General features: G+C 45.2%; 1 protein-coding gene across 2 annotated transcripts in view; it reads left to right on the top strand.

Annotated features, from left to right (window-relative positions):
• DMAC2 (distal membrane arm assembly component 2) overlaps positions 1–14,130 on the top strand; it is an 86,831-nt gene that overhangs the window by 17,627 nt on the left and 55,074 nt on the right. The window contains exon 2 of one of the 2 annotated variants that reach the window (XM_085625244.1): positions 13,703–13,893. In XM_085625244.1, the coding sequence (XP_085481370.1) occupies positions 13,703–13,893 (191 nt within the window). Of the gene's footprint in view, positions 1–13,685; positions 13,894–14,130 lie in introns of both variants that reach the window. The other variant, XM_085625245.1, reaches the window with a different exon arrangement.

Genomic DNA, 14,130 nt, shown 5'->3' with positions numbered 1-14,130 from the left:
GGCCTCAGTCACCACGCACACGTCCGATTCAGAGGCGGATCATCCAGCAGCGCAGGGGATCGCAGTTCACAGCGCACCAGAACCAGGCCGACCCGGAGGCCCAACCACGAGACCAGGACCACAGGGAAGCACGCATGGTCAATATCCCAGGGACCCAGCCGGCGGTCCCCGCCCCAGGGCAGGGAGGGTTCTCCCCTCACAAAGCAGGCACCTCCAGACAGAGGTTAGCTAAGGGCTGCCAGGGCCGTAAAGTACCGGCAAGGCAGGTCAACCAGACGCCACAGGAAGGGGGCCTGCAAGTCGGTCCGTCCCACTTCATTGCCGGCTCGCCGGTCCACCGGGGGGGGCCGCCAGCAGGAGCCACCTCACGGAGCCACAGGTGCGTCAGGTGGATAAGCGACCATCCGATATCCCAGGGCGGCCGCCACCAGCCGTCAGGCCCCCAAGTCCCCAGGGCCGGCAGGGGGGCGCAGGACCAGAGTGTGATGCGGGGACGCCTGCTGCGTACCGGACACTCCCTCCACAGGTGCCGAGTCTACAAGGTCAATCAGGGGTAGGTCCGGTCCCTCGATGCGTCTCCGGCAGGAACAGCACCCCCTGCCGGGCCTCCCGCCACGATGTCCTGCGCTGCACAGATGGGTGGAGGTCGGATCCCCGGCCTCGCGTGGATTCGGGCTGGTAGTGCGGTGGGCGCAGAGGGTGCAGCGCCGCTCCCAGGCTGGCACCCGATCTCCTTCCCCCTCCAAGGGGGCTCAGCCGCCGGTAGGCACCCTCGCCGGGATCAGGCCAGGGAAAGTGTACTAGGGCCCGGCTCCCCCCCCCACAGGTACCGGGGCCACCACGGCAGGCAGAGGCCGGTCCGGTCCTCCGATGGTATTTCAACGGGGGCGGAACGTCCCGCAGGGCCTCCAGCCACGATGTCCAACGCAGACCAGGCAGGTGTAGGCCGCAGCCCCGGCCTGACGTAGAGTCGGGCTGCGAGCGTGGCAGGCTCGGAACGCGCCTCGCCGCCCCCAGACTGTTTTCCGGTCCCGCTCCCCCCTCAAGGGGCACCAGATGCGATCGAGGTCTCCGCCGTGTAGAATCTACACACGTGGGCAGCGGTGGAAAGGATGATGCAGGATTAATTGGGCTGGCCAGTCGGGAGCCGAAGGAGCTCACGTCCTGTCGGCCATGCTGCTTGGCGACGCCCCCCCCCAGTGAGTATCTTTAAGGTTACTCTCTTCCCAACGGGGAGCCAGTGGAGATTCCTCAGGTGTTGAGCTGGAGGCGACGGTGTTGACCTGTCAAGTCATGGAGAGGGCGGAAACGAGTACGATGCAGAGGTTTTGGGTGTGGTCTGTGGAAGAGGGGGGGCTTCCGAGTGCAGTGGGCCACCAGGTTTTGTCCCATGCAGAGGGGGAGGGTCCGAGGACGAGGACCTCTGTCTTATAAGAGTTGACCTTCAGGCAGCTATTGCTCATCCAGGATGCAACGTCCTTCATTCCTTCCTGGAAGTTGAGTCTGGTGGTGATGGGGTCCTTGGTGAGGGAGAGGATAAGCTGGGTATCGTCGGTGTAGGATACTATGCTTAGTCCATGCTGTCTGATGATGGTGGCGAGGGGGGCCATGTAGCTGTTTAAGAGCGTGGGGCTGAGCAATGATCTTTGGGGTAGTCTGCAGTTGGTTTCTGTGGGTTCGGAGAGGAAGGGCGGCAGTCTGATTCTTTAGGTTCTGCCGGTGAGGAAGGAGTGGATCCAGTCGAGGGTGGTTCCCTGTATGCTGGTGTTGTGGAGTCTGGCAGTGAGTGTGCGGTGGGAGACTGTGTCGAACGCTTAAGAGAGGTCAAGTAGGATCAGGGCTGCAGTGTGTCCTAGGTCGAGGAGAGTACAGATGTCGTCAGTGGCGCCGAGTAGAGCGGTCTCGGTGCTGTGGAATCTGCATTGTATTTTATTTCCTGGGTTAATCTAATATATAGGGAGGCTTGAACCAAGGGTTCACTGAGCACTATCTAGAACGGTCCCGATTGCGTGAGGGCGTGGCAGGATTGCCCTCTGTCCCCAGTGCTGTTCGCCATGGGGATTGAGCCATTGGGGGAATGGATTCAAAGGGATCCTCAAACAACATTTTTGCTCTATGCGAGCAACATCCTATTGTTTATACCCGATCCAGAGTTTATTATTGGTATATGGCCTTGTGACTAGGACATTAGTGGGAGAGGGTGGTACCCCTACAATAGAATTAAGGACTCTACTTGGGTAGGTGTACTAAGGAGGGATAAATCTCCTGAATATTAAAAATAAATAACTCCAGAGCTGCCTAACGTTGCACAATAAATAATTGCTCATGTACTCCTGTGGACGAACCAGCTTTTAAAATGGACAGACAAGGATTGGGTTACAGAAGGTACTTCTCTGCGCTATAGGGATGGGTAGAGCAGGGCATAGTACCGCCTTCGACCACCACATCTCTAAAAATATGGCATAGGCTAAATAAGGAAATGGGATTGGAAAGCAGATTTACCCCAAGATGCCTTTATGGGTAGGTATTAGACTAAGAGAAGTGACCGCCCATGGGCAATTCAGACACTGGAACAACATTCATATATCTACTCTAAAAGGGGTGTGGGATGCCAGTGGGATCGTTCCATTCACACACTAATAAGCGGAGTATTATATTTATAAATCACAGGCATCAGATTTATCCAACATAAGAATGCATTTTCTGTGAGTATTTTGGCCCACGTAGAAACCATGGAGGACTCCATCCTAGAAAGGAAGCTAGTAGAAAACTATTGGCTTCATTTCCTAATATTCTGAATAAAAAATTGTAAATTGTGACAAATACTGATTTACGATTTCCTATTTGGAATGTATTGTAATGGATTCTATAGAAGTGGTTGCAATTAACGCACAGACGTCTACTGACTGAATCATCCTATGTAATAATAGGTTGATTCAGAGTACTGAATCGCAGTGGGTGATATTTCAACCTAGCTCATTGTTATGCATAAGGTAGGGTGCAAATTGTGAAACACTACAATTTGCTTACCTCACTGGTATGTTAACCTGCTGCAGTAAGCAGACCGCAGTGTATGTGATTGCTTTTAAATAAGACAATTTCTTTTAAATGCACCTGTTTTCCCAAAAGGAAACCTGGATGGGTGACTGGATGGGTTTAAAACAAAAAAGTAAAATTTTACACCCATCCCAGGGACCACTGCCTGCTCCTAAAATATTTGTGTCCACATTCACTAAGGGGAAGGTGTCAATTGGGCACTCCTTCCTCTTTGTGGAGTGGTACAGATAGTAAAACTCAATAAACAGATTACAAAAATGAATCCTTCGGAGTGATTTGGAATGTACCCAAGTTTCAATCCTCGTGTAATATCTGATGTACGAATGATTAAAATACTCTTCTACAGTATAAAGATAATTTATAACCGCATCAAAAACATTGATGCACAACTTGTGTTTTTTGGTGTAGTTTGTTACTCCTGTAGGCAAATAGGTGTTTAAAATATTGAAAATATCCATTCAGCCGCAGCCTGTATCACAAATGGAGATGCTACACATGCACTGAAATATTTCCCATTAGTGGAAATATTCGTCACTCTCATCCTGAAAAGATTCACATTTCTAGGTAAATTTAAGGAACAAAATCAGTCTCTTTCATTTGTGTGTTTGATCCACTGCAATGTATTCTTTGAGGTTTGCAGTTTGTTTGCGGGGAATCATTCTGCATTTCTTAAAACAGAACATTGCATTCTTCACTTCCACCCCAACATCAGATCTCGCCACCTTCTAACTCGCATGCTTGGATTGAAAATACTCACTTCCAGTGGCAGCTGGCACGGATCGGGGGCGGGACGACAAGGAGCTATAAAAAAGAATAAAGAACACTTACCTGATGGCACGTTTCTCCTCTGTATCTCCGTCATCGTCTCTCTCCTAGGGCCGGAACAGAAAGCACCCAGGCTCCCCTAAACCAATCGCAATGCAGTGTTGTGGTTGGCCTGAGTGCCGTGGTTCATTGCTCAGCCTGGGAATGGGTGCCTGGGCATGTTCTCAAGGCAGGCTGTAATGCAGCCTGCGTGGGGAACATGCAAAGTGTGCATGAATGTTTGGCCGGCCAACTATTCATGCGCACTTGGAGTGGGAAAACCACTCCTCCCCCTGCTCCTCAGTCATCGGAGCAGCCCTGCCCCACCCGAAAACCTGCAGAAGCAGGAAAACATAAAATGATAATAACCTCAAGTTATTATTATTTTATTTCCTTTCTTTCACTGCTTCAAAGCAGAGGGGCGACGCTCCTCCGCCTCAGCGTAGGAGCCGCCGCTGCTCATTTCCTCACCTCATGTGTATGTTTTTTGTTCTGTGTTCTCTTCTACATCCCCCACAGGGTCCACCTGCTGATGGTGCATCTCATCTCTTAGATGTATATGTAGTCGTTCCCAAAAGAGTAAACTCCTGTGGAGTGCACGCATATACTTCTTCTCTTGTAGATGCATGTCATTTGGCCTCACTTCTTCTGTGTCTTTAATTTTGGCACATTGTATAGGGCATAAAACTGCTAAATAGGAAACCGAGAGCTTTACGGTGAAAGTAAAGCATATGGCATGTTAAAAAAAATGGTATATATTCACACACATCCACGTGTCTGTATGTTCATATATATATGTATCCACACATATCTATGTACATACTAGTACATTTGCGGATGCATTCTTATTCAAAGCCTAAACCCATGTTGATGTACATATGAATAGAGACAGAACAACAGTTCAGATACATATACTAAGAGAAAGAAGAGAAAGATATGGAATAGGCAACTAGAGAGAGGTTTCACCTATGGTCAACACGCTGTGAAATAAAGATCCATGGAATCATCCATCAGACTAGGTGTAGGTACATATTAGAAAGCCAGAGACATTTAAAAAAAAAAGAAGTACTTTAAATTTGATTTGAAACATAGAGATGGAGAAGAGGTTCCAGAGTTGGGTGCTACTTGCCCAAAATGTGCTTTAAGAGCTAACTGGGAGTAGCAAGCACTATATAAATGCAAACCTTTACCCTCTTCTATCCTTCTCAATCCAGATAACTGACTAACATATCCACCACTCAAATTAGTTTCATATTTCACTATACTAATTCACCACTAATCCTTTATGGGTTCCAGAGTAGCATGCTAGTCGCTGAAAAAGCTCTAGTCAGGGATAGTATGCACTATATAAACGCAATTACAATACAGTTGACGTAATAGAGTTACAGGTGACTGAAAGGCCTATTTTCTACCTTTTAAAGAGGACAATAAGTAACGGTAAATTTTTAATTACTAAAGAAAATTAACTGTACACCAAAGGTCAACCAACTACACCAGGCTCTGTATAGGCTCAACACCTTTTCATAAGTCAAGCATAAGACATCGAGCCAGCATCACTTCACGGTCTCTATCTCCTGTCACACACCTGGCTAGTTTTTAATTGTACCAAAATCAGCAGACTGCTAAATTCCTGTTGGCCACCTCACAGTCTTGCATACTGCTTCCTTGGTCCTGTGGGAATGTATTGGATTCAGCCCTGTGACCGTAGTGCTGGATGGGTTCAGCTCTGGATCTCAACTATTGCCAGCCTTATCAACTTGTTCCTTTTCTACGGAAGCATTCCTCTTTCCTTGAAGAATTCTGTCCCATCTCCTCCACTAATAAAATACATGTTGTCCACATCGTGTTGAACAACTGCTACCTGGTAACGGGCAGCTATCCCTTTCTGGTAGTTAAATTATCTGGAAAGTGCAGTAGCGTGCAGCAGTTTTATTAAATCCAGTGAAACCCACAGCCCTATTCAAAAGTGGTTCAGGCATAAACATGTACATGAAATACCTGTGTCCTGGTATGGGATGACACGCTACTTCACACCTGTTCTTGCTTCCTTATAGTTGTATCCCTCTTGAATCTTTTCAGGACCTCCAACACACTATACACAGCATACCACCAACCGCACTACTGGTCCCAGTACAGAACAATTTAAATCAGGACCTGGACAACTTTTCAAAGTAATCATCTATGAATAGTCATTGGCTGGTTTAAGTGATTGATGGTTATTCAGAACACCAGTAGATTTAAAGGCTTGGTGACCTGAGTTCTTCATAACTGGTTTAAACCTCTACAAGCAGAGGAGGAACAGCATATTAAGCTCAATCTTCATATCATACCTCACTGACATTCTAATCTCCCATCATTCGTTTCCACAGATGGAATCTGATGTCTGAAATAGAGCATAAACAATACATAAACTTACCCCTTAGTACTTGTTTTGTTTTTGTTTAAGTAAAAAATTAAACTAGGGAAATAAACATGCTTAAACATAGGGGTGTGCCACTACAGCAAAAATATGCACCTATGTTTCAGGGTATTATTAACCATTTCTCCATAATATCAACCCTGGAGGTGGGTTTTGGAAGTAGTGTTGAAAGTATTTTGGGAGAGTGTGGAAATGTGGAAGTGAGCACAAAGTTAGAATGTGCTTAAGAATACAGGATTTCTCTTACTTTAGCTCCTATTTTGCACATAGTGCTAGTGGCACTTGTAAGCGCTTTGATTTCTATAACATATTCTTGGTTCTCTTATTTACCCTGACACTTCCACTGCACTATCATTTAATTGTCTACTTCACAATTTCCAACTGTGCATAATGATGCAATATCAAACTGTTAGCTAGACTGCTTGCCACAGAGGTTACAGGGTACTAGCACAAAAAGCCATTCACATGCTCCTAGGTGTGGTTCAAACTCCTTCGCACACTGGTGTCTCTTTCCATAGTTCTACAAGTGCCTTTGTGCATCTTCCCTCTATTGCCTTTCATGTATTTTCAACATTTGGGGTCAGGGGGGTTGAATATACATGGACAGCCCTTTCTTTTCCATATCTGGCTTATTTATGTGTATAACCTCTCCCCCCAACATTTATTCTTCTGCACTGCATCTCTACTGTCAGTGTACATTTTGCCCACACGTTTTCTTCAACCTAATCCGAACCCTGCCTTTTGTGTTTGCGTCCTTCAATTTAGCAGCCGCTGCCCCCAAATTCTTTACTGACCTTACTTCATTGGGTCACTTGCACCCTGTTCTGGTTTATAAAGAATCAAGACTCTGGATTTTGTGACGTGTACTTTCTCTTTTCTCATTATAAGTATGGTACTAGAAGTAGATCTTTAATCCATAAATCAAGTAGCACACACGGAGACTTAAACTTATCAGTAGCCTTGCCTATGCTCATGTATGGCAGTTACAATAATTTCTCCATATTCTCCGTAAACCTTGCGTGCTGTAGTCATAGCCTTGCCAGTATTCCAGTTTCCTTCAGAAAGTAGTCCATGACAGATCCCGGATTTCTCTCTGGTCGCAGGTAAGATTTGTTTGTTAATTTGTGTTTCTTTAAACTCTAGATAATGTCGGTTTCTTTCTCAATTTAGATCATAACTAACACATAATGTCTTGTTGCTAGTGGCAATAAAGTTGGATCACCTCCAGTACGTTAGCAATATATTTGTGAAAGAGCTTTAGCTACGGTCAATAAAAATTAATTTATTATGACTTTATGTAACATCTTTTGCCACTTGAAGAACAGTATAACAGGCGCAGAGTGAGGCATATGAGTGCTAACATAGGAGCCCATTGACAGAGGTAAATTTGGTTGTAAATTTATGCTTGCATTCAAATTTACTCTTTTCCCCATCCCAGGAATAAACAAAAAGATTCTTGGCAGGCATAATCCCACCTACAGGGGTGTAGATCTCCACTATGTTTGCAGAGATCTCCAGAGATATAAAATAAATCCCACTCGAGCATTGGAAGGTTAGCATCCGAAGCAGTGGTTTGCCATGTTAGTTTGGGAATGCTGACAAACTCAAATATTTGTGAGCATTCTGAAACTCCTCTCCCTCCCCTCTCCACCCTAGAAAGAGTCATAAGTTTAGTAGAGCCAGGGGCTGGAGTAACTCTCTTTCAAGGATGGAAAGGGGAACAGATTAGTTCCAGATTTTTGGGTGTAGGATAAGATAATACTTTATTTGTGTGATTAATTAAAATCATTGCAACAATTGACATTACTAAAAACATAGGTAAATGAGCAGGGAATCGGGTTATGCGATTTTACATACACTTTAGTTCCCATATAAATTCAAAAAGAGGTTGGCTAAAATTTTCAGAATAACATCACTAATGTATTATGGTTCCAAGTCCCTGGCTGGAGAGAGATCAGATGCCAGTTCTGTAAGCAAAAATCGCAGATCCGGGTGGAAATGAAGTGCAAATTCTGTGTGCCAGGATCGCAACTGGAAGGATTTCCAGCGCAATTAAAAACCCAGAGATTGGAGTAGTTTTTTGGTTTATGGGCTGATCGGGTCCGAATCCCTGGCTGAAGAAATGCAAAATGCATGTTCTTTGTGCCGAGATGGGAAATCAGAATAAAAATAATGTGCAAGCTCTGTGTGCAAAGATCGCACATAGAAGAATTTCCATTGCAGTTAACACCCAGAGTTCGTCTGTTGCAGTGTTATTAGAGACCTCATCCGCCCAAGGTCGCTTTTGAGGTCATGCAATTCTGAGAATCTGAGGTGGGCATAATTCAATTGTGGGTGCCGCATTGGGGCTTCCAGGAGCCTTCCAGTTCAGCTAAAGATCGACAGTTGCTGTTGAAGCTCATCTGTTGCTATTTTATGATGGCCGATTCCATCCGAAATCACCTTTAGGATTGTTTGATCATGCCGTTTAAGCAACCATTTGTTGACTATTTTGTCTTTTAATGCTTGTGTCCACAGCGGTTAGAAATTTTACCAAACAGCAGCTCAGTTGGACGTCCTCGCCGGAGAAGCTTGCTAGCACTGCTCGTCTGCAGGACGTTATGTTTTTCTTATTGAAAAGTGGTCTGAGTAGGTTCCAGCGCTCCCATAATAGTTCCCTGCAGATTGTTAGGAGTTGCGGAATATCCTCCTCCCCTTCCCCTCAGAGACGACAGGTTGCTGACTTCGGTGGGCGTAGCCATGACGGCAGGTGGTACGCAGATGGTAATATACCTAGGCGGAATTTCAGGAGCTTCTCTTTGGTGGTTTTGGAAAAGCCAGTATGGAGTTATGTTTGGGGTAAGGCTTTGCTGTATGACTGTATGGTAAACCAGCCGTGTGCACGCTCTGAAAAGGTAGCTTTGTCTTGTATGAGGGATTCTTTTTTAACAGTGTTGTTAGCTATTTTTGTTTTACTTGCGTAGGTCCCTGATGTCTCCCAGAGGTGTCATAGACCTAGTTGGTCGAGTGAGCTTTCCAGGTAGCGTCTGTGTGGACATGCCTCCTTAGCTTGCAGTTCTTTCCATAAGTAGGCGTTTAGTGTTTCTGGCTCCCCCTTTCTGATTTTATACCAGCTTTTGATGTTATGCTCCTTTACGGGCCAGCTCTTGTCTCTGTATCTAGAACTCTAGTCTCAATTGTACGGGGGATGTGTATCTTGGTAGCCCATAAATCATTTGCAGTGCTCTTGCTGTGGTGCCGTCCAGTGTTTCAGCATCTCTCTCTCTCATGGCTTCACTTCCATAGGTGATAGATGGTATGAGTTTTGCCTGGATCACCATGGTTAGGGAGAAGAAGCTTGAGCCAGAGATCTTATATTTTAGGTTTCTTAGTGCCACAGCTGTCATTATCCCCCTTTTTTTTATGGCTTCGCATTGAGCTGCGAAGTTCCCTTTGTTATTGATGATAACTCCCAGGTATTTGTACTCTTGTACGGCTTTTAGCTTGCATGTTGCCAGACGCCAGTGGTAATATGACTTTGTTTTGCGAGTGTTCACGCTCATGTCTTTTGTTTTTTCTTGATTAATGCTAAGTTTATTAACCTCTGAATATCGGGATGTGATGACGAGCAAGCGCTGTAGGCCAATGGGTGTTCGACTAATGAGCACAAGGTCATCCGCATAGAATAGATTTGATAGATGCAAGCTACCAAGTTTCGGGCGTGCGAGTAGCTTTTGTTCAGTGTGGCTGATAGCTCTGCCATAAAGAGTTTAACAAGTATTGGGGCTAGCACACAGCCCTGTTTCAGACCGGAGGTCGTGGAGATCTTCTTTGTTAGGTGGTCTCCTGCACCCAGTTATACTTGCACCCAGGTATTGCTGTGTAAGAGAATTAGCTGTTTTAAAAGTAGTGATGGGATTTTCAGCCTGTTTAGTTTTTGCCACAGAAAGTTTCTATTTATATGATCAAACACTGAGTTGTAGTCAATAAAGAACAAGTACAGGGGCTGTTTTAGTGCAAGTGCAGCATCTATCATTAGCGAAAGGGTTAACATGTTGGTAGGGGTCCCCATGTTCTTGCAGAAGCCTGTTTGATTTAGTGGTAGTACCACAGTTTCTGTAGCCCAAGACGTTAATTCTTGTAATATTAATCCTGCATAATATTTAGCTTTGTTATCCAATAGTGCTACCAGCCGGTAGCTTTTTGGATCATTCCTACTGCCTGTTTTATAAATCGGTGAAATAATCAAGCCCCTCCACGATGACGGTATCATTGATTTTTGCAGGATTGAATTAAAAATCGGTTTTAGTGCTTTGGCACAGTATTCTGTATCATGTTTGAACAATATTGGCGGGATCCCATTTGGGCCTGGACCTCCCTCTCGCTTACCCTTAGAAATTCTTTTGTATGTTTTGGTTATTCGTGATTGTGAAAAGCTGTTCCGGTGTCATGATGGAGTCAGTTTGGGGTGATGCTTCCAATTCGAACAAGAGGATGTTTGTGCAAGTTTTTTTTTTTCCAGTAATCTGTTATGACCGAGCACCTCACCAACTGAAAATTTACGGGAAGCAGTCAGTTACGGCGACTATTGAATTCCCTCATTTGGTACTGCAGTTGTGCTGTTTTGTACTGTTGTAACAATATGTAGTCTTTATGGGAGGCATCCTGTTCAACCTGTTGGCCTCAGGGTGGTCTTCCCCCAAACCTTTTGCCTGCTTGCCTCCAATTTTGCTGAATTAGTTTTTGTGCACTTTTACCACTGCTAACCAGTGCTAAAGTGCTTGTGCTCACTCCTCTAAACATGGTTTGATTGGCATATGCCTAATTGGCGTATTTAATTTACTCATAAGTTCCTTGTAAAGCGGTATACCATATACCCAGGGCCTGTAAATTAAATGCTACTAGTGGGCCTGCAGCACTTGTTGTGCCAGTGGCCTAAATAGCTCTCTAAAACTTGTCCCAGGCCTGCCATTGAAGCCTGAAGCCATTGTCACCTGGCAATGTCGACTTGGCATTTAAACCCCTTGCCAAGCCTTAAACTCCCCTTCTATTACATATGTCACCCCTAAAGTAGGCCATAGATAGCCCACAGGGTAGGGTGCTGTGTATGTAAAAGGTAGGACATGTACTTTTAGGTTTAGCATGTCCTGGTATTGAAAAATTCCTGAATTTGGTTTTCACTACTGTGAGACCTACCACTCTCATAGGATAACTTTAGGGATCCTTATTACATTTAATAAGCTGTAATTCCTAATTTAGAGAAGGTATATCCATCATGTTTAGTACCTATGGAATTGTAATGATATATCCTCTTTAATGGCAAAGTCAAATTTATCACTACAGTTTCGAAAATTGCACTTTTAGAAAATTAAGCTCTGTGTGCCTGCAGCCTGTCTTATACACATCTGGGTGGGGAGGGTGACAGCTGGGCATTGTGTCTTCCCCCTAGACAGCCACACACAATGGGAGCTTAGGTGTGACTTGATGGCCCATCCTGAGAGGGTGGGAGAGAGGATCTGGGCACAACCTCACAGTTACACCTGAATAGGCTGTGTCCTGTCCCCACACAAAGGGCTGCATAACCTTGCGTCTGGAGCCAGGGCAGGAAGGGAGGATCTCTGTGCACTTCAGAGGCCCTTCTTTTGAAGTCTCCCACACTTCAAAAACATCACTGCGTGTAAGAACTAGACCTCAGACCCTACCACTTCAGTACACTTCCGGACCGGCGGATACTCTACCAGGAATAAGGACTGCTGTGCTGCTGAAAGACTGCCACTCTACTGGACTGCTGCTATGGAAAAACTGCTTTCTTGCAATACTGAGATGCTGCTCCTGGTCTAGGTGAGAAGGACTGGACGTGCATCAGTTGACCCTGAGAATCCAGAGTGTCTCGAAGGACTTGTTGGCTGGCCTCCTGATCTTAAGTCTCAGGGACATAAAAGACTTCAACTCTCCCGCTTCTGCACTTGGACTCTGTCGTGCCAAGTGGTGCCACCCCGGTCCTGAACCCTTGGTAGTGGGCTTATAGAGCTTGCTTCAGCCAAATCCACGCATCCTCTCTCGAACCTGCACACCGGCACCGTTGCATGGATTGCAACCAGCGCATCACCCCTGCTGCATGACCAGAACAGGTGCATTGCCTCTGCTGTGTGGATCAACCCAACGCATCAACTTCGGAATCTCCGCTGCGTGACGCTTCTACTGGCTCGAGTTCTTCGTGTCTCCGTCGACAGCAGTCTCTACAACGATGGCAATAACTCCGCATCGCAGCCCCCTGCACTCATCGGAGAGGTCGCATTGCTGCTATGCGTGGATCAGGACAGCACATCACTGCTGCTGCGATGATCGATACCAACGCATTGCTTCGGCATCTACGCATTGCTTTGTCTGCATCCTGCATCTTTCTCACCTCCAGGATCTTTGACATCGACGCAACCCCGGACTAAGGTACTTTTGCTCAGCGGGTCAAGCCTGGACCCTTTAGTTCGCCCGCATTCTATCGTGGCCAGCCCGAACTTTTGACTTTGTCCTGGTCCAGCGAGGCCAGGTATCCCTTGTTGGCACTTTGTGCTTTTTGGCGTTATTTTCACTTAATACTTTAAAAATCAATTCTTTAGTTTTACACATTGGAGTTTTGTCATTTTGGTGTCAAATAATATGTTAAAATATTATCTATTGTTTTAAGTTGGTTTGTGATTCTTTTCACTTTATTACTGTTTGTGTGCTGCATAAATACTTTAGTCATTGCCTCTAAGTTAAGCCTAACTGCTTGTGTGCCAAGCTTCCCAGGGTTAAGCACATGTTAATTTAGTTTGTTTTTTGTGGTTCACTCTGCAAGGAAGGGATTGTGCCTGTTGCTTGACCAGGGCTCACACCCCAGTCAACCAGCAACCCCATCTCTTACACATCCTGACTCCTGACCTTGTGTTGCCCATATTTTCTCTTAGAAAACTGGCCACTTCTTACTAAAGGATCCTTCAGCCAACCATGCATTTTAATGGTAAGTTTGAGATGGATCATAATTTCACAATCGAGGATCTCCCTCACCCTTGGCAGGCTCAGTGGCCATACCCTCAGCAGCTCTCATACAGGATGTAAAGTGCCTTTCTGCCCAAATTAAGGCATCAGTGGCATAGCATTCAAATCTTTTTACTAGAAACGGCAATGCTTGTTGTGCTTTGAAACGGTTACGCAAGAGTCTTTTTTGGTCTTTCTTTACTGTTTGCAATAGACTTTTAAAATTATTTTATCCTTATAAAAAACACTTGCAGTAGATGCATTTAGTATGCCTGTGATAAATTGAGGCATCAGATGGGGATTTCCGAATTTGAGACTGTTGAATGTTGCAATGATTTTGAATGGTTTAACCCACCTACAGATTTTCTTTCTTGTTGCAATGATTTTGAATGGTTTAACCCACCTACAGATTTTCTTTCTGTTTAGCTAAGGCCATGCAGGAGATATGTACGCGTTCTGGATATCTTCTGTCGGAATACCAGCAGCTCAGCCAAGCCCTCCCAGAGACCACTGAAGCAGACGATTCTCTCCTACCTGAATTCCAGGTTTTATGATATGGAAAACATCATCAACTGGAGCATCAGGTTGAAGCACTGGAGGCTGCGCAAAAAAAATACGTATGTGGGTGGTGTTAAGGTTTTTTTAATCTATGGCTTGAAATGTAACAAACTTGTCTAATGAAAATATGACACTCTAGTTTGAAGTTTGCCTATTTCCATAACGGACATCTAACACATAAATTGAACTAACAGGACCTTCGATTATGAGTTCAGGGAGTTGAAAGACCATAGATTTCATAGATTGCAATAACAGACAGGTCCAACTATTATGCTGACATCATAGTCTCCTGAAGC

This window comes from Triturus cristatus, chromosome 9 (genome assembly GCF_964204655.1).
Source record: "Triturus cristatus chromosome 9, aTriCri1.1, whole genome shotgun sequence".
NCBI lineage: Eukaryota > Metazoa > Chordata > Amphibia > Caudata > Salamandridae > Triturus > Triturus cristatus.
This window is presented reverse-complemented; position numbering and strand designations above follow the sequence as displayed.